General features: G+C 42.6%; 1 protein-coding gene across 2 annotated transcripts; it reads left to right on the forward strand.

Annotated features, from left to right (window-relative positions):
* Window positions 1-2,915: 2,915 nt before the first annotated feature.
* ttll4 (tubulin tyrosine ligase-like family, member 4) lies at window positions 2,916-26,090 on the forward strand. Of its 2 annotated transcripts, none has more exons than XM_078262542.1 (21): window positions 2,916-3,042; window positions 5,151-6,495; window positions 7,534-8,017; window positions 9,921-10,089; window positions 10,197-10,273; window positions 10,406-10,466; window positions 13,630-13,748; window positions 15,392-15,502; window positions 16,314-16,390; window positions 16,525-16,719; window positions 18,027-18,109; window positions 19,535-19,663; window positions 19,849-19,971; window positions 20,069-20,167; window positions 21,459-21,593; window positions 21,675-21,812; window positions 22,403-22,499; window positions 22,864-23,074; window positions 24,582-24,649; window positions 24,788-24,858; window positions 25,374-26,090. In XM_078262542.1, the coding sequence occupies exons 2-21, from the start codon at window positions 5,848-5,850 to the stop codon at window positions 25,558-25,560; spliced, it is 3,282 nt and encodes a 1,093-aa protein (XP_078118668.1). In that variant the 5' UTR covers window positions 2,916-3,042; window positions 5,151-5,847; the 3' UTR covers window positions 25,561-26,090. The 2 variants fall into 2 exon arrangements, with proteins under 2 accessions (XP_078118668.1, XP_078118669.1); XM_078262543.1 differs by having other exon boundaries at window positions 2,916-3,038.
* Window positions 26,091-27,115: the final 1,025 nt, after the last annotated feature.

A 27,115-nucleotide genomic window follows, 5' to 3' on the forward strand; every position in this document is an offset into this window, starting at 1 on the left:
GTTCCAGAGGGAGGGGGCTGCAATGGTGAAAGCTCTGTCGCCCCAGGTACGGTGCGTGGTCCTGAGTGGTGGGGAGAGGAGGTTAGCGTCAGAGGAGCGGAGGTTACGGGGGGGTAGGAAGGTGCCTGGTTCTGGAGGGCTTTGTGGGTGAGGAGGAGGACTTTAAACTGGATGCGTTGGGAAACAGGGAGCCAGTGGATGTTACTAGCATCAGAATGTTCAACTGGCTACTTTATTTTTTTGAAATACAGATATTGATGATGTCATAATTCAGTAACCAAAACAATTCAGATGGCCCCTACTCTACACTGTAAAATGTTTCACTGTAAATTCACAGCAAATTGCTGGCTACTAGTTGCATTACTCCATCCATCCATCCATCCATCTTCATCCGCTTATCCGGGGTCGGGTCGCGGGGGTAGCAGCTCCAGCAGGGGACCCCAAACTTCCCTTTCCCGGGCCACATTAACCAGCTCCGACTGGGGGATCCCGAGGCGTTCCCAGGCCAGGTTAGAGATATAATCCCTCCACCTAGTCCTGGGTCTCCCCCGAGGCCTCCTCCCAGCTGGACGTGCCTGGAACACCTCCCTAGGGAGGCGCCCAGGGGGCATCCTTACCAGATGGCCGAACCACCTCAACTGGCTCCTTTCGACGCAAAGGAGCAGCGGCTCTACTCCGAGCTCCTCACGGATAACTGAGCTTCTCACCCTATCTCTAAGGGAGACGCCAGCTACCCTCCTGAGGAAACCCATTTCAGCCGCTTGTACCCTGGATCTTGTTCTTTCGGTCATGACCCAGCCTTCATGACCATAGGTGAGGGTAGGAACAAAAACTGACCGGTAGATTGAGAGCTTTGCCTTCTGGCTAAGCTCTCTTTTCGTCACAACGGTGCAATAAATTGAATGTAATACCGCACCTGCTGTGCCGATTCTCCAACCAATCTCCCGCTCCATTGTCCCCTCACTCACGAACAAGACCCCAAGGTACTTGAACTCCTTCACTTGGGGTAAGGACTCATTCCCTACCTGGAGAAGGCACTCCATCGGTTTCCTGCTGAGAACCATGGCCTCCGATTTAGAGGTGCTGATCCTCGTCCCAGCCGCTTCACACTCGGCTGCGAACCAATCCAGTGAGTGCTGAAGGTCACAGGCCGATGATGCCATCAGGACCACATCATCTGCAAAAAGCAGCGATGAGATCCCCAGCCCACCGAACTGCAACCCCTCTCCACCCCGACTACGCCTCGATATCCTGTCCATAAATACTACAAACAGGATTGGTGACAAAGCGCAGCCCTGGCGGAGGCCAACTCTCTAGTTGCATTACTTTCACAGTAATTTCACAGTTATTTACCGGTACTATTTCACAGTAAATTGCAATAAATCTACAGCTATATAGGCTACTGTATCTTCACAGCAGCCAGGCACACACATTTACTGTAATAAAGCAGTATTTAGCTGTGAAATTACATTATCTTGCTGTATATAATCACAATAACATCCTGTATATTTTCATTTTTACTGTAAAAGTAATACAACTCAGTAGCCAGCAATTTGCTGTGAATTTACAGCAGTGTTGGGAACGTTACTTTAAAAAAAGTAATTAGCTATGGTTACTCACTACTTGTTCCAAAAAGTAACTGAGTTAGTAACTGAATTACTCTATAATAAAAGTAACTCGTTACCAGGGAAAGTAACTATTTGCGTTACTGTTAAAAAATAAAGTTTTTTTTTTTAGCAGTTTTTTTGTTGTGAGGCAGAAAGATCTAGCTGTTGCTGCTTGGAGGACTTTGCTCCGAGTCCTTCTTTACTAGTGGATGGCGAGCTATCATCTGTGGTGGAGGTATCGGTGTTTTTGGCCACTAGCTTTGTAGCTGCGTGTGTCGTTGTGAGATGCTTCATTAAATTAGAGTAGCTTACAACGGATGTCGACAAAGTCTTCGCTCCTGGACATAATGTACACATTACATGCACGTTCTTGCCTTTGACCACAATTAATTTGAAGTAGTGCTTATATCTCCACCTTGAAAATGCCAACTTTTCATCGGATTGCTCCTGACTCGCCATCTCTGCTGCTTCATCGAATCTCTGTTTAGCTGTTGTGTGTGTGTGTGTGTGTGTGTGTGTGTGTGTGTGTGTGTGTGTGTGTGTGTGTGTGGCGCGTGTGCTGGCATGTGTGTAAAAACACTGGCTCTGATTGGCTACCATGAAACACTAGCTGTAAGCCAGGGGTGCGTTCGGATTACACAGTTTATTTAATCAATGCATAGTAACGCACCGCATTTAACGTCCAGTAACGTTAACGGCGTTGTAACGACGGGAAAGGTAATTAGTTAGATTACCCCGTCACTGAAAAAATAACGTCGTTACCTAACGCCGTTGATTCCAAACACTGATTTACAGTGAACAACATCCTTTAAAACCCGCCACATATGGTTGTGTTAAACATAGTAAAAAGTCAATTTTATTTATACTGAATGGCCCAAAACAAATGTGTATTTTACAAATCTGCACAACATAGGCTGTACATCGAATATATATATATATATATATATATATATATATATATATATATATATATATATATATATATATATATATATATAAATGTTTTTTGTTCTTTTTTACAGACTGATTGTCATAGGAAAAGCAGCAGATGAGGAATGTAAGTGATACAAAGTTAAGTACTGTCTGTGTATATGTCTGTCAATATGCAAGATGTCAAAATAATTTATTTAATAAATAGGCTACATCATATAGGCCTATAGGCTCAGTTGTTTTTACTTTTTTTGAGATAACATATCAAATGTTTTTACATTTGCTGAATGCTGTCAACCATATGAGGGAGCTCTGATTCAAAAGCTAACCCGGAAGTGAGGCGCAACGTCTGGGCTCCTCTCACTCTTGTCTCAATAGACGATCTTCGGCCATGATGTTTCACTCGGACAGCTAGCAAACTGCTATGTAAGAACCTCTAATAATGAGTAGTCCCTCGCCAGACCAACGGGACAACATGTTAGGAACATTACAGGGGACCAAGTAGGTATGAATATAGTTTTTATAAACTCATAGGAAGGCTATGTTTTATTGTTGACACCGGGGGGGGGTCTTTTAAACACCCATATGACAGTTGGTGTTGTGTCTGTGCTTGTTGCTAAGCTAACGCTGTTAGGCGGTGGGCGGTGTAGCGGTAAACAGAAACAAGTCCGCTCTTTTTAACCGTACGGATGAGTGCATTGTTTTCGAGAATACATTGATGTTAAAGTAAGTCTGGCCCGAGGTAACGTTATTATTTTTGAGGATTACGGCAGACTTGTTCGTTAACTTACTTAGCTAACGTTAAGCTAAGCGCGAAGCGGCGTGGAAGCACACACACGTGAATCTAACGTAACTCTCCTTTCAGAATCAGATATATTGCAACAGTAAACGTTCACTTGCATGGATTTTGCCTAGGTGTGTTTGGTGCATACAATAAACATATATAAAGGGAATAAACAATAGAGCAAAAAAACAGTCAATAACACAAATATAGAATAGAAATATTGAAATAAAAATATGTAAAACAAACAAAAAAAACACTATAACAAATATGTACAGTATAACTGTTTTAGAAAAGAAAAGAAGGCTGTCCGGTTTTGGGCAGGGTGTGTAAAAATATTAATCCGGGACTGTGCAAAAGTTCGCAGTATATATAATTTGCGCAATGATCAGGGATGATTTAATAGTCCAGGATGTGTGTTAATGTAACGTCTGTAAGAGTCTGTAGTTTGTATACAGTCTAGGAGTCTGTCACATAGACAGGTCTGTCAGAGACTGTCACTGGGGGTCCCGGGCTTTGGTGATGAGGCCCACTGCAGTCCGGAAGAACCTGTTCTTGTGGCCAGAGGGTTTGGTTCTGATGGAGGGGGCCACCTGGCAGAGGGGAGTGGTTGGAACAGTTTGTGTCCAGGAAATCCTAAAATACAAGAAATTGCTTGTTGAATTTACAAATGAACATAATGAACGAATGGAAATAATTTCCAACATTCTGCTGTTGAATACACTGGACATTGACTTGAATATATAAAGGCACCATTAAAAAAAGAGTGACAGTTAGATTTTAAAGTGCAGTTTTCTTACTGATGAAAAATCGGAGCGTCTTTCGCGATATGTCGCAGCCTTTCGCGATATGTCGCAGCCTTTCGCGATATGTGTAGTGTCCCAGTTAACATTGCTATGGTGCTTCAAAAAAAATGATATGTTGTGCAGCCCTACTTCAAACTACGTAGTTAAAGAAAAATGGCTGACAACATTGGCAAATATATTGTGACGTTTTCGTAGGATTTCTTGATTTAAACTAGGGGTGGGAATCACCAGAGGTCTCACGATACGATATCATCACGATACTTAGGTCACGATACAATATTATTGCGATTTTAAACATATTGCAATATTCTGCGATATATTGGAATATATTACAATTTCAAATGATGTCCCCAAAAGTAAACTTTGTCAACATCTGTTTTATCTAAAAAGATATATGTCTCTTTGTTCATCTCACTTCAATTGTATTGCTGCAAAATGGGATTGTCAAGCAGACAGACTGACCATCACGTATATAATAAAAGATCGATACTTGGCGTCTGTGTATCGATACAGTATTGCCACGGAAAATATCGCGATACTATGCTGTATCGATTTTTTTTCACCCCCCACCCCTAATTTAGACATCTTGCTTTTCATTTGTAAGCCACATTAAGACGATTACAAAGTCAGCCTACTATCACCTTAAGAATATATCAAGGGTTAACGGACTTATGTCTCAAAGGATTTGGAAAAACATTTATCTTCAGTAGACTGGACTACTGTAATGTGTCTTTTACAGGTCTCCCTAAAAAAGCAATTGAAGAGCTTGCAGCTGATTCCGAACACTGCTGCTCAAGTCCTCACAAAGACCAAGAGAGTGGGTCACATCACTCCAGTTCTGAGGCCTAAAATGAAATGTAAAATAAAAACTACTTAAATGAGCTGGTGAAGAGATAGCCAATAACTTTCATTGTTGGTTTCTGTACTAAACTGACTTTCTTTCCATATAAGAGGGACTACATGGTCTTCTGATACTTTCTCAGATTCTGTCAGACTGACTCTGCTTCTCTTCTTGTGTATTTTCAGTGGTGAAAGTTGTTGGTTTATTGCCTCCTGCGAATCAACTGAAGAAGATATGAGAACTCCAAGGACACCACCTTCTCCTCTACGACCTGGCACGTTGATGTGAGGCGAAGTATGCAGTCTAAAGTTCACTTTTCACCCCCAGAGTTTCTCAGAAGACGGAGGGGAAACTGCTTCTAGCTCAGTCACCATCAGCGATGTCCTCAAGACTTATTGACTTGTCCTCGGTCTTATATCAAACTCTGAGTGTGACTGTTAGTTAGAGTGGGAACCACTTTGCCTCAGAAGAAAAACCTTTACGTGCCTGCCTGTCTGAGCCTCACGTGAAGGCTTAACCCTGCATCGCTACCGAGACCTAACGTTGTCCTGCTGTCACTGCATCTGTGGGGGCAGTTATGTTTACTGTTGGCCAGGACTTTTCAAGAACTTGTAGTCCATCTACAGTGACCAACGGAAAGTTTACTCCATTCCACTGGAGCTGACATCTCAAAAGTCATTCCTACAGAAAAAAACCCCACTCATTAAGTGGGGAGCTGCCAGGAGGAACAGGGGGTCTTTTAGGGAAGAGAACCTTTCCTCCACCTCAGGCTTAGGTCTCGTCTCGACGGTTACTCCTATCCTGCCTATCAATCTCCACCAAAGACCTCTGCCGCCGAACGTGGCTCTTCAGAAAAAAAACACACATTCGTCGAGCGGTGCCATGCCCACCAACCAGTCTTCCCCCTGGGGTGGGGCGAAGCTTCGGGCTTGCTCCAGTGCAGATAGTCCCACCACTACAACCTCTGTCAATACACATGCCAAGACAGTGGTGGCCACTAAAGTGCCTTTTAGTCATACTTCACAACAGCTATCCAGGAGAAAGGATCCAGCCAAAACTTTCTCGTCCAATGTTGCCTCATCTGCTTCCCCCTTGAGGCAGACAACAGTGGCCCCATCTGTGGTTTCTGTTGGGGAGAATGGGGACGGAAAAAACAAAGAGCCCCTGAGCCAACTCACCGCTGTGCCAGATGGGTCTCCAAACCTGCCACAACAACTTAATGGGATTCAAAACCAAAACCAGTTACTGTCAACAGGACTGAAGCAGGCTGGTAGCAGCCTCACAGAGACCAGTGCCCCTTCCTCCATCCCCAAGAAGGAATGCCCGATTGGGTTTAATGTCCAGCTGATGGGCAACGTGCAGAAATGTGTGTCGCTCCAACCATCGCAACCTGGGAACGGTTTAGCAACGAGCAGATGTCAGGCTGCGACGGGTGATGCACCGCATGGATTGGAGCCACTTTCGTTAGTTTGTCATCAAGACCTGTTCATCAAAGGACAGCCCACTCTGCAGCAAACTAACAAGCTGATGGTGAGTATTGATGTTTCAAGAGGTAAAACTTGTAGTATACTATAGGCCTGCACAATTCTGGGAAAAATATGAATCACGATTTTTTTTTAGCTTAGAATTGATAACATATCACATGAACCACGACAAAACAAATTGGCAGTACCAAACAAAGATTGTTTTTGGCACCTATAGCACATTGCGCATCACCATGAGCCTGTAAACACAGAGGCTTCAATGAATAAAGAAAATAAAGTACATACTGGCCATTTAAGTACAGAAGGCTCCCAAAAATGGTGACATATAACACATTGAACTAAATATGGCCCTGATACACGTGAACATGTCTTTACGTAATTAAAACATGTAAATGTCAACGTCAAATGTTTCGGCTTGTGGCCTGGATCATCAGTTTTGATTGTTTCCCAATGTGGAAGCCACATGAGGAAAGGTTTCAGTTAAGAAATTTCCCCAAATATAAAAAAATAAAAGATGTTGGATATACAACTCTTAACATTAAATCATACAGTGTTGGTCTTAAAGTGACCATAAGAATGTTGAAAAAGACAGGGTGTTTGCATTTGTGGTTGATTTTTTTGGAGCTCTTGCTGTCCATTTAGAACTATATTGGACATCTGCATCTGGGCCACCAAGTAATCTCTGGAAATTCTTTATTAGGAATAACCCCTTGAGATGTAGCATCTCGTTTTCAAGGGGGTCCTTAAAGGCAAACGTATACAATACATTCACAATTAGACAAAACATTGAGGAGATCTCAAGAAAAACATACATCAGACATACATACATACGGACAAACAAAAAAAACAAAAAGAATTTAAGGAAAATAAAAATAAAAAATAAAATAATAAATAGATGAATAAATAAAAATATCAAGCATGAGGAAAACAGTCGCAGCTTGTATGCAAATAATTAAGAAGAGCCATCTTAAATCAATGGCTGCACAGTAGAGCGCGCCACCAGGGACCACTGACATGTTGATTTTTCAGTGGGTCCAAATACTGCCTCTTGCACATCTGACCCTTTCTTGTTTTGTCTTTTTAGCCTGAAGCTGCAGACTGTTCCTCCTTGCCTTCAGTGCCTCCTCTATGCCTTACTCTCTGTGAACATCAGGGTGCAGCACTGGGAAAGGATGCCTCCAGCACTGACAGCACAAAAGTAGAAATAAGAAGCACAAGAAGAGAAACGACAACTACAAGGAGGAGCCATTCTGCTAGAACAACAGAATGCTGTCAGACACAAAACGGTTGCACAACAATAACTGCTTTAGACAATCAGTTGGTAGTAAGAGGTGGTCCTCCAGCGGTGGTGGCAGCAACTGCAAACAGCAAGCCCCAAACAATAGCATCGCTAGACCTAAAGCAGGCCCCCGAAAGTCAATGTCCACCGGGAAGCACCTTGTCCACACGCAGAAGAATCAGTCCTCCAGCAGCCAGTCCGTTTCCCAATGGCCCCATGCCAACTGTGCTCAGTGCCAATGTCAGTGCCACTCAGGAGAAGCAGCCCACACTGTTGGATGCCTTCACAGGTAATCAGAATTATTGGTTTACTGTGAAACATACTGTACAAAACCCAGGACAAGAGAATGGTAGACTGACTGGTTGTTGAAGAACCTCAAACATATTGAAGACAAGTTTTACAGAAATATTCACGAGTACAAGGAGTTCTAGTAATGGTGACATGATCAGAGGCCGAAGCAATAGGGTTGGGTACTAGAACATGTTTACATGCTTTAATCTTAAAAAAAAAAAAACCAAAACTTACTGCCCATGGCTGCTGCACCTGTATTCACCCTCTGTATGAGACGCTCTGTAGCAGCGCCTGTCTCTTTAATCCCTCCTCCCGAAAAAGCCCAGTCTGCTCTGATTGGCCAGCGCGTTTCCTGGAATGTCCGGAGCCTCCGCTCCGTTTTTAACAAGGGGGTAAGCTTCTCCTCGGACCGCGAACCTCCTATGGTGCCATTTTGATGCTACCAAGCCATCACCTCCCGTTAGCATTCCATTGACTGCCGTTCATTTTGACGCCACTTTAACAGCGAATAACTTTACATCTGAAGTGTTTAAAGACTCTATTTGTCCATTGTTTATTTCTAAAGAAACACAATGTATAAAAGGCTCCATTACCTTGTATCTCACGTTATGGCTCCGTAGCAGACGTTATTGTAAAAATAGGCTAACGATTGTGTCATAACCAAGCGACTTACTGTCTCATAGTAGAGGAATTACCGTATAGTACAGGAGAAGCGCGCAGGCAGTTTCGACTCACATTAGCTGTTTAAGTGTAATTACTAATGTTAACTAGCATTTTAGTTAGCAATAATTAGCCTGTGCCTATGTTATCTCCTTACATATACCGACGCTCTCCGTCTCTGCAATATTAGGAATGATTGAGATTTCTCTTGGCACAGCTACCAGAAGACTTACAACTTTCAGACAGGTTGCTCACGTCACATTTACGTCGTCTCTCTCAGTTGGAGGCTGCGCAGTAACGCTCGGCACTCACCGGAAAAGAGCTTCTAATAGCCTTCACTGGTCTCCGTCCAGAGCAACGGGATCTTTTGGTCCATTATATATAAGTTGAAGCTGGAGCTACAGCAACAGAGTATATAGCAGGACTTTGTACTGTGAAAAATCACCAACAAACACTTCGAAACCAAATATTACACAACCGGACATGTCCCAGCAGTAAAGTGACCGGAAATTGGGGAGAAATGACCAGCATTGGCCGATATTACAGCTATGTCGCGTTAGCATGTAGCTACTTAATAGTTAGCAGTATGCTAACGTTAAATTGTGGTGGAACGAAGCAACACTTTCTACCGTCAGAAATCGCAGATAAAGGCTTCTGGACCAAACACTACCCAATCAGACATTTGCCATGTAGCTGCTATAGTTAGCAGTTGACATTAATAGAATATAGAAGTTTAAAAAAGCATAATATGTGACCTTTAACAGCTTGTTTTTGCTCACATCATAACATTTTTATATATTATATTAAGTATTTGTTAATGATTAAGAAATTGTTTATAAACTGTCAGTAAACATTATTTGGATGGCTTTTCTAAAGTTGCATCTGATGAATATAAAACATTGTTAATGGTTAATAATTGTTTTGTAAAGCATCTATAAACATTATTAGGCTAGTTACTATCAGTGTACAAATAATCATCTCTTTTTTAGATTGCCAAAAAAGATTTAATGGGGCCAAATCAATGTTATGATGCTTTATAAACCATTTATTAATCATTTACTTAGTATTATAAGCATTAGTTTCAACTTTATAATAGCCATCCAAATAATGTTTATAGATGTTTTACAAAACAATTATTAACCTTTGACAAAGTAGTAATCTGTTCCAAAGTAGCAAGCATGAACACCTAAATGGGCCATTACAAATTTGCTGAATGAAAGAGAGTGGTCTTTCCCCCGTAGCTGTGGCCTCCAGTCCTGCAGGAGCCTTGGTGGGCTCCGTGACCACTCAGATCTCCGCCATCCACCTGACCAGGCAGGGGCAGCCTGCCTCCATGTCCTCTTCATCTTCATTCCCTTCCTCGCCCTCGCCGACAGACAGTGTTCTGGTTGGAGAGACTTCCCTGTCTGGGTGAGCACCAGCTAATTGCTTTTCAACCAATAGATGCTGTTCTGTGTCGTCGTCTCCCCCCCCCCTCCTTTTCTAATCAATACTTTGCCTCATATTAATGTTTCCAGCCAGGATTGTGTTATGCAGGTGGATGGAGCTGAGGAGGAGCTGCCTGATGAGCTGGAAAATGCCTGTAGTGATGACGGTAAGATTTTAATTAACACACACACACACACACAACTCTGAGTACTTAAGATGCCTTTAGTCAGCAGGCAGTTTGCTCTGTTTATGTCCTAAACCGCTGATTTAATTGATTTGAATTGTCTGTTGTCTTCAGATGATTCAGACTGTTCGTCCATCACTGGCACCTCGATCGCATCCATCGCTCTACTTTCTGGGTAAGGCGCCCTCTATAACCCCAAACGGTTATTTAGGTTGACATTTAAGGTAACCACAAGAACATAAACACTGACTGGTGCAAAGTCTGTGGACGACCTCTCACAATGACGTCGATGTTCTTTCTCACGGAGCAGATAGCCTTCCATTTTCTACAAATGTGTAAATCCACACTCACTCTGTTAGAGGGTTAAGTGGTAGAGAGTCTTTCCGCCACACACTCTGTTGTTGTATGCTTAGTCCTGTTTTTTCCTCTTGTGCACCTAGTGAAGCATAATCACTGTTGGCAGCATTTCAAATCATACGAATCGCCTACTTTCTATATTCATTTTTTTAAACTATATCTACAAGTGCTTTTAAAGCCCCCCGCTCCCCCCCGTGGCTTCACTATGGCCGTATATATAACTGCTGGACAGATGAAATTAAATTTGTCAATAACTAAAGAAAAAACTGTGTTTATTTTCTTCCTGTACACTGTAGTCAACTGCAAAAACAATTTTTGTCCATTTAATGCTTTTGGAGTCGAGAATTGTTTTTCTCAACTTCAAAATGTCCGTGTCTTTTTCTTGGACCGCCCAACATCCAAGCCCCGGTGTCTAATTGGTCTCTTTACTGGCAAAAAATGTATATCCATCAGATCCTGTGGACTCTTTTTCTCTCTCTCTTTCATTTACTCTCACTGCAATTGTTAAAAGAGGCTGAAAGCAGCAGAGCGTGGTGGAAAGGTCTGCTGCATTGTGCATCATATTGTTCTCCACTATGTTGGCCTATTCAACAATGGAACTCCCCACCAAAGACTCGGGGCTGATTCTCTGTTAAAACAGCCTGGATAGGGACCGCTATTGTCCCCTCCTTTCCCCGCAACCAGCTGATTTGTTTATGTGTACATTTACATACACCCAATCACCTCCCTACCCTTTCCTGAAAGCTATAGTTCCTGTATGTCTAGTATAGTGTTAAGTTAGCCTAGTCTAGCTGTAATGTCAGTGTATACCTGTCGGTGGTGGAAAGGCTTTATTTAAGAGAAAAGATTTGCATGAGGAAAACATCATCACCTGTTCCTTCATCCATCGGTTTATCCATCTTTCCTTCCTTCCTATATGACTGTCATGTAAGTTTTTTTTCGTTTATAAATTCCTATTATTTTGTGGTTATCTGATGTGAACAATGGTGTTATGTTGAAATGTTGGACTTTCTTGAAACTGCCTGTTTGAGAAAAACTTTTATTTTAGAAATCCATACAATGATACAACTGGCTCTCATCTTGCTACAGTGTTACTTTGTTGAGGTTAATTATATGGCTACATTGCCTAGTCTCTGTGAATAGTAGTATTACAATTTGTGGGAACATTAATTTTAGGTATTTCAGAAAGTCTCCTTCTAGAAGGGCTCCTTCATTTGTCTCAACACTCAGTGTCGAAATGCACTTGTACTCTCCATGTGGTGTCTCTAACCGCAAATGAACACAAGCACCATGTTCCTAGTGCATAGTGCAAACAGGCATCCATCCAGTCCACACTCGACTTGTGTTACAAACTAGAGTGGTGACTGGATGCCAACATCCGTAAGTGAGAAGTCAGTTAACATGACTCAAGCTGCAATTACTTTTTAATTTAGTTGTGAGCAATTTGCTTGTTTAATAGTGAAACGGTAAGCAGAGCTGTGGTGCCCAAAGGGCAGGGGCCGGGCAGACTTCAACAGAAAACAGAAACAGTCATTGTAGATGGAGTTTACATGCAACATATAGAAAGTAAACGTATTATCGTAATGTCTGTGTAGAGTCTGTGCTTCATTAACTACACAGTTGTAAGATTTCTCTCTTTCAAATTTTGAAATATTTTTGATATATTTGTTGAAATGGAGGCTCTTCTGTGACGCTGGTTCCCAACCTAGGGTTTCTGACCCACACTAGGGGTCGCCAGAGCTTCACCGGCGGTCGCGAGGCCTTCTTGATTTTAAGGGTTGTAGGACAACTTAAAAAAAAAAAAAAATATATATATATTGGGGCTGTCAATCGATTAAACATTTTTATCTAATTAATTACATACTCTGTGATATTAATTAATCAAAATTAATCGCATACATAATTAACGGTGCCTGAACCGATATTTTTTAAGAAAGTAAAAAAAGAAAAAAAGAAGAAAAAAAAAAAAGGGTACTAAACAACAGTTGACATTAAAGAACGGCCATATGGTCAAAATTAAATGATTTAATAATAATGTATAACAGTAACTTATTTCACTAGTAAATTGCTGTTGAACGACAAAAACAACAACCAGATAGGAAAAGGACATTTACAATAACTTCAAATGCACCACGAGGCTGTAGTTTACCAGTTTCATTGAACTCACCGTCTGTGTTGTTTCTCCGACGGCAGCTGCAGATTGTTACATACCGATGTTGAATCCTCTACAGTAAAACACAGTCAAACTTTACACCGTTTAGCGTTAGCTGTCAGCATTTTAACCGTGTTCATCCAGCTACTAGCTAGCGGTAGGCTAACGTTAGCTGCTGTTGAGTATTGTGTTAACTAGCGTCACATGCAGCGGGGTTTGTGTTTCCTGTAATGTCCGTTTTCAGAGCAGCAGAGAGAAGCGCAGACATATCAGTGGCACCAGATTTTCGCCTGTATGCAAACGTCAATATGGATTAATCTGCGTTCATTTTTTTAACGCGTTATTTTTTCTCAGATTAATTAATCGAAATGAACGCGTTATTTTGACAGCCCTTTTATTTATATATATATATATATATATATAATTTTATTTTTTTGTGTCAGGGAGAAGAAAACACTACCGTTTGTCTATTTGTCAAAAGATAAGCCTATCAAGTATGTATTATTGTTTACCCCTGTTTTATGAGATAGGACGGCAAAGCATGCTTCACAAAAAATGTTCTAGGTACAACACTGACACTTGTTTTGGTCAGTGATATAAACCAAATTTGTCATTAATAGGAATTTATTTTTTTTGAACAAAATCAAGATGATAGTTCCCAAACTGACCATCACATGTACCTTCTCCCTTCGTTATGAACAGCAAAGTATCGTACTGCTATGATGTTGGTATAGCTAAGAGAGAGGCTGCATGTATTTGGATGTTCACTAAACCAATCATTAAATCTGTTTGCCTTCACTCTTTCTTTCTCTCTCTTTCTTTTTTTCAGTGTTGAGGAGCCAATGGCATTGGGGGCGGAAGATGATCGAGAGGAGAAACCAGCTTTGGTTCCCAGTTTGTTCCCCCTGATCCCCCCAACCCTCTACTTCAGCACCGCCAGTGAGAAAGGTCAGGACATGCACGTCTATTGTGTGAACATGAAGTAGCTATAGAAGTAGGAGAGTTTTCAGGACGTCATGTTAGAAAATGGCAAGCCCAAGCAGACAACAAACGGAGAGAAAATATTTAAATGACCCCAAAAGCTTTGGTTGTTGTAATATAATGATTGTGATTAACTTGTTTTTCTGAAGACTGTAGTCTTTGTCTGTACACGCGTTAATGCCGATTCCTCTTTGAGATGGCAAAAGGCTGTATGTGTGTTGTGTTTATCATATTATTTTTAAAGGTGCAATATGTAATACTGACAGCTAGTGTTTAAAATAGTTACTGCAGTACAAATTCAAAATACTGGAGAGAGTCGTCTCCCTCGTCCCCAGACTTGAAGTTCACGGAGGTTGCCAGGCTGAGACCGCAGCATCCACAATAATGGATGCTTGTCTGACATAGCCAGACATTACTTCACAGCACAGCAGAGTAGCTAACGTTAGATGCTGGCTATATTGACAGTCATAGAAGCCCGTGCTCTGTACCCGACTGACAGACACACTTTTTCGGCAAAGAATTGCGATAGGAACCGCTAAAACTAAGACTACCTTGCCGTCCTCTCCACCCGACTGAACACACTTTATTGGCTTAGAATTACGGCAACAATCGCTAAACATACTGCAAACTCAAGGTCCTCTCTTCCTGATTTACAGCCCCCCTCTCTTGGCTTAAAATAACTCGCCGTTGTCGGTTACAGCCGCTGAACAGGCATATGTTACACGTTGTAAACAGCCGTGGCTCACCTGCCTGGTCTTCTGGTAACGTTAGCAGGGTTAGCATGGCGGCGTTAGCCAGGACCAGTCGGGATCACTTTACTGGCTGTGTCTCAATTTGTTTTTGCGAGTAACCAACTCGGGTACTCTAGCTAGCTATATAATTCAATGTGAGTACACAAATGTTGAAATGACATAAAATGCCCGTCCCTTGTAGCCGTGATAAATTAGCCTGAAGCTAATGCTTACTCAGCGTCCGTTTGGGCTCTAAGCTGTCTCCATCTTTCACATAGGTACATCTCCAATATTTACCCGGGGTTTGTAACGTCTCTGGTCCCGCAACTTTAAGAAACATGTCGTTGTTTTTTTTCTCGGTCGGGTAGAATTTATCTCCGTTGATCCCGTTTGTTTGCTGCTTTCATGGCTGTACTAACGTTACAGCTGTAGCGCGCTGGGTTTACGTTTTTACAGGTATATCTGGCAACCCGTCCTGGCTGACAAACTGGGCAGTTCATAACAGCACACAGGCCAAAACACAAACTAATGTTAACAAATTCCGTCACGGAACGGAAATTTCAAAAGGAGAAAATAATGGCATTAGCATTGTTGTCAGAAAAGATGGTATTTCAACTTAGCAAGTTATCCTTAATATCTGATGACGGTCATTTTTGGATTTATTACAGTAAATATTTTACATATTGGACCTTTAAGCCAGTCGTTAGACCTTTAAATGTGATTGCCTTTTTATTTAACTTCATTATTTTACTGAACCGTTTATCTTATACCAACATATTGATTATTTTTTTACATTATGACAGCGGTCTGTGTTGGCATGATGTGTATTACCAAGGTATTAAATAAGGTTATAAAATAAATACAACTTTTGTGTTACAGTGGAACTGCTGCCAGCTGAACAAAGACGACTGTTAAAATGGAAGATAACCACCGTCACTCCAAATATTGTCAAACACACAATCGGCAGATCACACTTCAAAGTCACCAAAAGTAAGTCATCGTGTGTGGCAGTGAGAGTTGCTGCTAAAATACATATTCAATTGCAATACATAACTCAGAAGTGGTTGTGTGTGTGTATATATAGGTAGTATATAGTACAGATCATTCTGTGAAACAGATTTTGTGCTTGTTTTCAAGTCTGTCCCTGTTGTGATTAACTGTTAATCCATTGTGTACAACTCCGTGTCTCACACACTGACTGATTATGTGCATGAAGTCACTTTAAATTGATGTCGTCGCATATTTCTTCGTCAAAATGTATACAAATGATTTTGGGCAACAAAAAAGGTTTTTGGCAGGTAATGTTTAGTAGACACTTGTACCTAAAAGATGATTTCAGTGTAAGCGCAGCATGCACAAGCTGAAGTGTAAATAAGTAGGGTTGCGTATCGTTTGGATTTTTACGATTCCCATGCCGAGCCGGTACTTTTAAAACGATTCCGATCCCTAAACCGATTCATATGTGCGATCACGTGCAGTGAATGGTTAATATGCTTTTACGTCCGTTTTGGTGAGCCCAGAGGGAAAATTTGGCATTTTAAGAGTAGCCTACATTTACGGTAGCTAGCTAACAGTAGACTACAGAGAAAGTGTGATATTTTTACGTCCGTTTCGGAGCGACGGAGGGAAAATATTTCAGTCGGCACATCAAGTGGAACCGAAATGAGGAACTGAAATTTGCGTTCTAATCCGGTCCGATTCCTACCGGTTGCGTTTCGGTACCCAACCCTATAAATAAGAGATAACTGTGATAATTGTCCTGGATGACCAAAATCTGTGTTTCGCGCTGTTGTACATGTAGAAAGCCACGACTGGTTGGGCTGCTGGGGACACCACATGAAGTCTCCTGCCTTCAAAGCCCTCGAAGAGCACCAGAAGGTGAGAAACTGTACATATACACATCCCCAGATTCTGCACACAGAAAGCCTTATTTTTCTGGAAACTGCTATTTTTTACATCTTCTGTCCAGGATTACCCTTAACTTGGCTGTATTTGTGTTCTTTTTGTCCTAGTTGAACCACTTCCCGGGAACATTTCAGATTGGCAGAAAGGACCGGCTGTGGAGGAACTTGTCCAAGATGCAAGTTCGCTTTGGCAAACAAGAGTTCAGCTTTTTCCCCCGCACCTTCGTCCTTCCTCAGGACATCAAGCTGCTACGCAAGGCCTGGGAGGACAGTGGCTCCCGGCAGAAATGGATCATCAAACCTGTATGTTCTGCTAGTAGATAATCATTTTGGTAGTTTACTGAACTTGTGTTTTGGATTTTGTGGCTGCAAGAAAACCGTGTAAAATTACATTGAATTTGGCTTTCAGTTGCTGGATAATAAGTTGTTCTGTCTAATGCTTTGTTTATAGTCACGCAAGACAAGGGGGCACAGGCCTCCGTAGATGGCGCGCGAGCTATGAGCATTCACAAAGACATTTTATGCTTCACCCATTGTTCGTTCGTTGCAGGGCGCATACAAACAAAATAATCTGTGAATAAGCAAGAAGTAGTAAAGAAGAAGTAAAAAGTGGAAGTAAAGGAAAGTTAGCTGCCTGACAACAGTAGTAAACACCGACCGCTGAACATTGCATTTGTGTACTCTAATTATCAACGTTGTTGTCACTTACCTTCACGTTGAAATTACTGTCCGCCTCTCGATGTTACGAACACTCTTCCCATGAGGCCCTTTTTCAGCTTGGACAACGCCATCTCGTGTGCCCCTTCTTCTCCTAGTGTTGCGGCTCTCTCTTACCACTGATTTGAGACCATTTGACACCCTGTGGTCTGTACATGAAGAATCATACAGATATTTGTACAGGCGAACCTGCTCTGCCAGTCTTCCCAGCCGTCCATGTGGAAATGGAAAGCGCAGCACGTGTCTAGTTACAATTGTGCGGGATGACGTCATTCTTTGTCGCACAAACCTGGCGCCTGGGACACTGTGGCAACCCTAAACCTAGGTTAATGTTGATAATTGGCTGATTTCTGTAAAAGGTGAAACAAGTTAGTTGTTTGGGAATTAATTAATGTTCCAAAATGAGTCATCTAGATTACGATGCTTAAAGATGCAGTAGGTACGACTTATAAAACTAACTTTCTGTCATATAGGCTGCAGCTGACCCTATGTTCCCTTAGAACTACATGAAACGGGTAATAAAAAATAAAAAATCTGGTTCCTCTGGCACCACCTACAGCCTGTAGTGTGATTTACAAAAATACACCGCTCCCTGTTCAGATGCTCCAATCAGGGCCAGGGGGGGGTGTCTAACTGCGTGTCAATCACTGCTCATGCACACACATTCATTCTCCCTTGTGGGGGAGGGGCTTAAGAGACCGTTTTGGGCTTTATCAGAAAGGGGGGGAGGGACTGAGAAGTTGTCGATGTTCAAATTCTTTGGCTAAGTCCTGGATCTTCACAATCCTACCTATAGCACCTTTAAGGAAAAATATGATGTTTAGGTAAATGTGTGTTTTTTTTTTTCCTTTTTTTTTTATTACATTCTGTCTAACCCCTCTCATCTGTAATAGCCTGCGTCAGCCAGAGGAATAGGTATCCAGGTCATCCACAAATGGAGCCAGATGCCTCGCAAGAGACCACTACTGGTCCAGAAGTAAGTAGCCCAGAATAGACTACTACTACTGCTAAATGGGGGTTGGCAGTAGAGCTGTCAGTGCCCAGTGACACTATGCCACTATAAGCATGTGGTTGTTACACGTTCTGTCCACTAGAGGGACTTCCAACATTAGACCGACCTTGAAGGGGACCTACGTCATGGTGCATTGCATTTCTGGAACGCCGCTCTCTGTTTACATTTTCTACCACAAGCACACAGCGACAAACACAAATCAGCAGAGAACTCCGTAATGTAACATCATCTAACAAGTGTATTGAAGCAGCTCTGTTGTAAAGGCTAACAGTGCTCGGTTAGCACAATGACATCGTGTTAGAAAGCACAGCCGAAACAAGTTGTCATAAACTAAGTAACAATAGTGTTAGCCACGATGCTAACGGCATCGATAACTAAGCCAAACGGTGTTGTCACTACTATTTTAGTGATTTATAAGCAACCTCTTTCTTGCAGATTGTGACGTTACTGAGAATACAGCTATTAGAAGGTAATATATGAAGTCGAAGCTAACTCTAACAGCTGTAGGGCCGCTAACATAAACTTTAGCTGTCTCCATGAAGCGCCCAGCTGATGTTAAGCTCCTATAACTCGCGACGCAGTTAGGAAACCAGAACGAGCTAACTATTGATAACATAAGCATTTTTGCTCGGTGGATGTCGATTTTAAAGTAATGTTAAAACTATTTCCCGTCCTCCTTCTGATTTCCAGCCACAGCCTGTCACTCCCCCCTGTACTAACGTTACTCGGTACGTAGCGTTAGCTCACAATGCCTTGTGTTTCTCACTCCCGTAACTTATTGTTCATCAGACATGAGAAGAGGGAGATTAGCTATCGTTAGCCAACCTATTTATAAAAAAAAAAATCACATTTCAATAGTAATTTCAGCATTTGAATAGTATTGATTACTATTCAAATTTATATTAGATTTTCGGAATTCGTTCCAACAGCCCTAGTCGGTAGTAACTCAGTCTGAAGGGAGTTGGGCTGGGAACCGGAGGGTCGCTGGTTCAAGTCCCAAAGTATGGTCGTGGACTGGTAGCTGGAGAGGTGCCAGTGAACCTCCTGGGCACCGAACCCCCAACTGTTAGGGACGCCTGTCCATCGACCGCTGTTCCCCTCACTCTGACATCTCTCCATTGGTGCGTGTATATGTACTGAGTGTGTATTTCAGGCCTGTTTGTAATGTGTATTCTAACAGAGTGAAAACATTGTAATTTCCCTTGCGGGATTAATAAAGTATAAATTATTGTTGTTATTATTAAACAATGCGTTAAAACTTAGTAGCACAGAAATCATCTACCAGAAGTTGAAAACATGAAGGTAGGTACACTTGAAATGAGAACTTGACACTACATTATTCATCAGTCATTAGGATAACACGTTTTTTATCCTGGTCGTGTTTTGCAGGTACCTACACAAGCCCTACCTCATCAGTGGAAACAAGTTTGACCTGCGGATCTACGTCTATGTGACCACCTACGACCCGCTCAGAATTTACATCTTCTCTGACGGACTGGTTCGATTCGCCAGCTGCAAGTACGTTTTCATCACATCCACCACAGTGACACGGCCAAATAGCGTAGATCGGTTCATACAAATATGATGCACACGTCAATGGGTCTGATTGGTGACACTTCGAATGACGGTGTCAGAGACTCGCAAAAAGCTGATAATGGAGGCCATAATTGATTTAACTCCACATTTGTGTTTCTCGTCTTTAGGTATTCGTCTTCTATGAAAACTTTGGGTAACAAGTTCATGCATCTGACCAACTACAGCGTCAACAAGAAGAACTCTGAATACCAGTCCAACAGCGATGACAAGGCCTGCCAGGGACACAAATGGTTTGTTAAAGTGAAACTAGAGCCTGTGACACATCTTTGCTATTATATGTATGGTGCCTGAGTGTGTGTGTGTGTGTGTGTGTGTGTGTGTTTTCAGGGCTTTGAAGGCCTTGTGGCAGTATCTTGGTTCTAGGGGAGTCAACACCACTCTGATCTGGGAGAAGATTAAAGACATTGTGATCAAAACAGTCATTGCGTAAGTTTTAACCATTTATATTTTGTTTTTTCTTTGTTTTATTAAATATATATAGAATATTAATCTGAGCCTGTCAACAAGCACTTATGTGAAGGTAAATACAAGCTGCACAATTGCTCTACTAACTGACATTGTAGCTTGTTCCGCCGCTGCCGACTGCTGCGATCTTGCTTAAAGCAACACTATGTAACTTTTCCTACTTTGCCCCTACAGGTTGTCTCATTAGAATTACAGCTCGCACGGCTGTAGTTCCAATGAGACAACCTGTAGGGGGACCGAAGAGGGAAAAATGACATAGTGTTGCTTTAATATTGGACTAATTTCTAAGATTGTTGATCCCATCAGTCACTTATGACGTTTTTCCATTACATGGTACCTGCTCTACTCTACTCGGCTCGACTCGGCCGCGGTGCCCCGTCCTCCATTTTCCATTGCAGATTTAGTATCACCTCATGCGTGAGGCGAGCGTGGTTGGTCGTCATAGCGACGCCGCAGGAAACTGCCGTGACCTAACACGACACACACACAGAACGTGGAAGGTGTGTTGTTTTTGACTCTCGGCATGTGGCTGTTTGCCAGAAGACACATTTTGTTTCAAAAGAAGCTGGAGGCAGCAAAAAAAACCACCGCTGGCTAAACTATTTAAAAAATGGCGGGTTTGTTCAGGACACCCCGCCTGTCGCTAGCAATGAAGACGCAGTGATTAGTGACGATTCTCTCCGACCAATCAGTAGTCTGCAGGTTTTCACGTCACCTTTTGGTATCGCCTCAGCTCGCTTGGAACCTCGACTGAGGTGATACTAAAAAAAGTACCTGTTAGCAGGCACCAGGGACTTCTTTTCGTAATGGAAAAACAAAAAAGGCGAGTAGAGGCGAGTCGAGCAGGTACCATGTAATGGAGAAACGCCATTAGACACAAAAACATAGGAAAAAAGGTTCCAGGTTGAAAAAAAACAGTAGTTACCCTTTAACTGAGATTAAATAAAATTATGCAGTCAGTGTGCTCACTGGCGGGGGCAAATAGATTTTAGTTTTGTACACAAGTTTAGCTTCATCACATCTCAGGGTTCTTTGTATCGGTGTATTTGACACAACCCTCACTAACAAATCTCAGAGGAATCTTTTTTTGTTGTTCTGGGTGTAAATGTAGACGGTATAGGTGGGGAGTCTCAGGAAAAGTCTGTGAAATGCTTGAGCTAAAGTGGTAAATGACTAGAGACTCTGTTAGAGGAGTCATTTTAAAATAATGAAATAATAGTGGTTATGAAATCTCCCGTGTGTTGGTTATCAGGTCAGAACCGTACGTTAACAGTCTGCTGAAGATGCACGTCCGGACGCCTTACAGCTGCCACGAGCTGTTCGGCTTTGACATCATGCTGGATGAGAAGCTGAAACCCTGGATCCTGGAGGTCAACATATCACCAAGGTAACACACACAGACACAGACACACACACACAAACACTGATCTTAAAACTACATGTAGTAACTGTTGTGTTTCTGGTCCAGCCTCCATTCCAACACCGCGCTGGATGTTTCAGTAAAGGGTCAGATGATCGCAGACCTCCTGAACCTGGCTGGCTTCCGTATTCCCCAAAGAGATGACGTGGTCACCTCCTGCAGTAGCACCTCCAGCTCCACCAGCAGGTACGGAGGAGGTATTAGTGGGCATTCACCCAGCCGGCGTCTGCCGCCAGACGGCGCAGCAAAAACGCAGGTCTCTTCGTTCATTGGGGGTAGTGCGTTTAGGCTGCGGCAGGGTTTTCCGCAGGGGGGACACGGAAAAAAAAATCATCATGCAACTGGCGATCACACTTGTCACTCGGTTTGGAGACGGTGTGAGAGTCCTGCACAGGAAACGAGACACATCGCTGCCTCTATCGCTGCCACAGAAACGTTTTTAAAAGATGAAACAAAAGCACTGACGTGTCCAGGAGTTTGTGTACAACACAAGGGCTCCTGTGACTAAGATAAGACTCAGTAATTCTGGTCACAATTTAGGAACAACGTCCAATATAATCTCTCTCTCTCTCTCTCTCTCTCTCTCTCTCTCTCTCTCTCTCTCTCTCTCTCTCTCTCTCTCTCTCTCTCTCTCTCTCTCTCTCTCTCTCTCTCTCTCTCTCTCTCTCTCTCTCTCTCTCTCTCTCTCTCTCTCTCTCTCCCTCTCTCCCTCTCTCCTTCTTTCCTTCTCCTCCATCCATCCATCCCTCCCTTGTGCGTGTGTGTGTGTGTGTTAGTCTGTGTAGTGGAAACAGGGAGAGGACCAAGCCAGATCTGTCTGCTGATGAGAAACTCAAACGGGCCTTTTACCTCACACAACGCTACGCCGACCAGGTAACTAAATATAAACACACAGAAGAAATGTGACAATATAATCTAAATCAGAGGTAAATAATATTTTACATTAAGTGCATTTAATCGAGAAAAAGCTTATTCATCTAGGTTTAAATAATAACGTCAATTGGGTGCAAGATAAGCAGCTCCATATCAAAGGTTTTATATCTCTACATTTGTGCACTACCACTGTAACCGCTGATGGTGGAGATGCTGGGGGTGATGATGATGATACTGGCTTTATTAAGATTTACGGTTCTTGATTGGTCATGTGCATAACATTACCAGAAGTAGTCGTTGGCAACAAAAATCTTAGGCCTAGTAGCAAGTTTTCCCCTTTTCTCTTTCCTTCTGTCTCTGTCAGGACTTCCTCTCTACCATGTTGGATGTCTTGACTCCAGAAGACGTCCGCGTGCTAGCAGAGAGCGAAGACGAGCTGACTCGTCTTGGACAGTTTGAGCGAATTTTCCCATCGCCGTCCTCTTCCCGCTACCTTCGCTTCTTCGAGTGTCCGAGATACCTCAACATCCTGCTGGACCAGTGGGAGCAGAAGTACTGGAACAACCGGACAAAAGGTATGTGTGCGTTTGTTCCCTGAATGCTGGAACCACATCAGAAATTGTTTGTGTGGGTTAATGTTCTATGATTGTAAGTTGTTTCATATATGCAATATATCTATTTGTCAACTGATTGACCTCTGAAGCTGAAGCAGCAGTTTGTGTGATCAAACATATTTGAAGAGCAGGTGTAGAAAATGTCCAGCTGTGTCATTCTTGATTGTTAAGTGTTATGGTTTGTGTTATTTAGGCTATTTAATTAACAGAACTGTTCACAGAACCGTGACCGAGACAAAGAAGAGAATCAGCTTTAGCTTTCAACCACATCTCAGGGTCTTCCACAGACCAGTCGCTTTTGTGTTTTAGACCTTTTAACACTTGCAGATTCCCTCAGAAACCTGCTGGTCCTGCTGCTCACCATCCCAACAGAGCACTAGAGCTCTGTCTTAAGCCGATTTCTGACCGGAGGGATTTTTGCAGTTCCTAGAACACAAAATTCCTAGAACCCTTTTTTTCTCGTGTTCCGACTGGATCAATTTGGGGATTTTTAAGTTCCTCTGGCCGCAGTTCCTGTAACTCTTTCAGCTCCTACTTCAGGGCAGGATCTTTTCCCTTTTCAGCATATGAAACCTAGGTCAACGAGGGTCAGGTTTCCGGTACAGACAGACCAACAACGGGACAATTTTCGCCATCTTATTCATCACTAATTTCACTTCTGACAACGTTTTAGGCGGGAAATGAAATGTTTAGATTTCGAATATAGGCAGTCTTGCGTAAATTGATGCCGAATTGACAATTTGCTTGAGTTGAGAAGCTCCATGAAGTGAGGCGACAGCCAGCAGGCGACAGCCAGCAGGCGCCTGCCCCGGCTGCTAGCTCGTCGCTCGGCCAGTTAATAAGAGGTTTTTATATCGCCGTTGACGGTTCGTTTGTTTAAATATCACAACACACATCCATCATAAGATTAACGGGAACCTGTGGTTAACTGTCTTTTCGGAGTTAAACTCCACAAGCGTGTCCTGCGGCTGGCCAGCCGCCACACACACACACACACACACACACACACACACACACACACACACCCTCACGTCTACAGCGCAGCAGGCAGAGGCGGGGGAGAGAGAGATACCCTTTTCTCTTCGGGAGACTTGTTTAAACTATGACAAATATGCTATTTACATTAGATTTAGTATTTAGTTCATACTTTTTTAGGTGTATTTGTTTTCTGATTTTAACGCTATAAAGACCGTTGCCGTGCTTGCATCACTCCCTTACCCCTCCTACCTGTCCCTATTGCCACTTGGCCAGTGTGAATGCAATTGGAAAAAGCTGATTTGGGGGAGAGTAGTTAGTCTTATGTCTTAGGTCTTATATAACTACGTTCCTGTGACTACTTGGTCGGAAAGCGGCTATAGTTGAAGGAGACACGGGAGCTGTTTATCGCACAGAGGGCAGAGAAAACCCTGAAGCTGCCGGGGGAGTTCACCCAGATGAAATGGATTCTGTGTTTGTGTGTTACGTTCAGGAATCGGTCTGCTGACGACTCTCTGTGAGAAAGGAGTCCATCTGGGAACCAATGACCCTGCTCACATGGTGAGGAACTGTGGCAAGGTTAAATCAATTTGTCTGAATAAATAATGAATAATAATAATTTTATAAATTAGAAAAATCAGCGGTTTGATTTGAAAAACCAATCTGTTTTTCTCTGTGGTTGTGTCTTGTGGGCCCTAGTGGTCCAAGTCTAGCTACATCTCTAGGTTTGAACCCCACAGACATGACCTCGTCGGCCCATCCAGATCCAGGTGCGCGCGCGCACACACACACACACACACACACACACACACACACACACACAGAGAGAACATCCAAATAAAAGCACAGATTCTGCTGTCCTATCCCTTACAAATTCATAAAACAAAGAAAAAAAAAGAAGTAATATTTAGTTACATCTTTCATGTTCAGGAATTCTTCTTGGTATAATCCCTGTATGTGTAAAATTAGGTTAATAAAATATGGTGTTATATTTAGTAATTTAGCATAACAAGGCAAAATGCATAGAACATGATTAAAGGATTACTTTCAACTTTCTTTTTCGCTAAACAGAGTTGCATATTTAGTTGGACTACAAAAGGCATAAAGATCATGCTCCATTATGTTTATTGTTGAAATACTTGCTAGGGTGGTGTGTTTTTTTCTTTTCCTTTCCACAGGCTTAAACACAATGTCAGAGTTACTTAGAGTGCGTTACGATTAATTACACACTAAGACCTAAGTAAATGAACTTGATTACCTTGTGCTCCCCTCTCCTGTCTTGTAGAGTGGTGGTCACCCAACAGCACCACTCCCATCACGATGACGATGCTGGTTCAGACGGGGAGGCCGCTTCGGTCTCCAGCCTGCCTGTTTCGCCAAGTCCTGGCTCCAGTGGGACCAGCAGTGCCTGCGCAAGCCCTCAGCCCAGCCTCACCCAGAGCCTGCTGTCCCATCAGTTTGCTTCGCTCTGAGACTCGGTTTGGCAACACGGGGTTCAGAAACCTAGAACAAACAGCTCAGGGTCTAGGACTTAGGCCTCAGCTCTTCTCAAACATCCTTCTGTTGATCTGTCATCTCTACTAGCTCTGAAACGCTGCGTGAGAAATGTACTTAGAACTTAGAAGTCTTAACAAAGACTGTAGAAAGGAGTGGATTTTGGTCTTTAACAGAATTGTTGTTGGCCATCAGTAGGAAGTACTACAGTAACTATTTTATATGAATGGGATTTTGTGCAGAAAACGGAGGAACGTTTTGAATGTTTGCTATTTCAGTGCTACAATCAAAACGACAGTCCTTTCTAGACTTGAGGTAAACCTCCATTACTCAATTACACCAGGGAAAAATAAAACTCTTCAACGGCCATACCAATGTTTATGTTTAATCCCATTTACTATCTACTAATATGCCATCTTTAGTTCAAATGTATTCCAAGCTTCTGAGCAGCCAGTGAATTGTATTGATTTCTGTGCAGTATTAAAATCGTCCTGCAGAAACTCGAAAACATGCTGGAGATACATAATCCTACCCCGTGAGCTTCGTGTCTGCTTACTTTTCAAATTTACATTGTTACAGTACATGGCAAGGATGAAGGACAACTTTGACAACAATAGAGACAGACAGGTGTGACAGTCTCATTTATTTCAGCACTACATCAGCGTGAACATGCTCATTAATGTCGTTTAATAATCAATAGTAGTACTGCATGAAAAGACCACTGCATTGACACAGCGGAGAGACATACCGTAACAACAACAACAAAACACACAGTTGTCAAGCAAAAGACAACTGCCTCAATGCAGCGTCGTCCGGCAAGGCATCTGCCAACCAAGTACGAGCTAGCTACATGCCTGGTAGATACTTTATAACAAAGACTGCGTGATTGTTCCGACAGAGAAATAAATGGCAGTCGATGTGATGCCATTTCAGAGTTTTCTCAAAGGATCATATCATTAATCCACTGTGCAGTGTTTGGCATCGGTTAGGTATTAGTCTCGCATTGCCAGACCCTCCTCTACAGCGCTGCGGAGGAGGGTCTGGCTAGTCCACGCAGCAATCCGGGATGGTTTATTGCCATTTCTTTAGACCAATCACAATCATCTTGGGCGGTGCTAAGCGCCGAGCAGAGCAAGAGCGCCTTTGCAAAAGAGCCTCGGGAAGGAACTTGTTTTGGTGGAACGTGAACGTTCAAAGGCTAAATCGAGAATCCGAGAAAACTCAGATTGGACAGATAGTCTAGCTAGCTGTCTGGGTTTACCCTGCAGAGATCTGAGGAGGCAGTTAACCATAGTCCCTAGAATTACAACACATAGAAAGCAGAAGTTAACGGGACATCCGAAAAGCGTGACATCCGGCGGAATGTCAGTCAGAGCGAGAGCAATCAGGGAAGTGGAACGTCGTGGATATAGACTAGATAGGTATTAAAACTCAGATGCGTTACATTAACTCACCATCCCCAGCAAACACAGAACTTTGTTATAACAACCAACTATGTCTGCTAAGAACAAGACCCTCGGATCCCATCTGCCT

The sequence above is a fragment of the Sander vitreus genome, chromosome 11 (assembly GCF_031162955.1).
Source record: "Sander vitreus isolate 19-12246 chromosome 11, sanVit1, whole genome shotgun sequence".
NCBI lineage: Eukaryota > Metazoa > Chordata > Actinopteri > Perciformes > Percidae > Sander > Sander vitreus.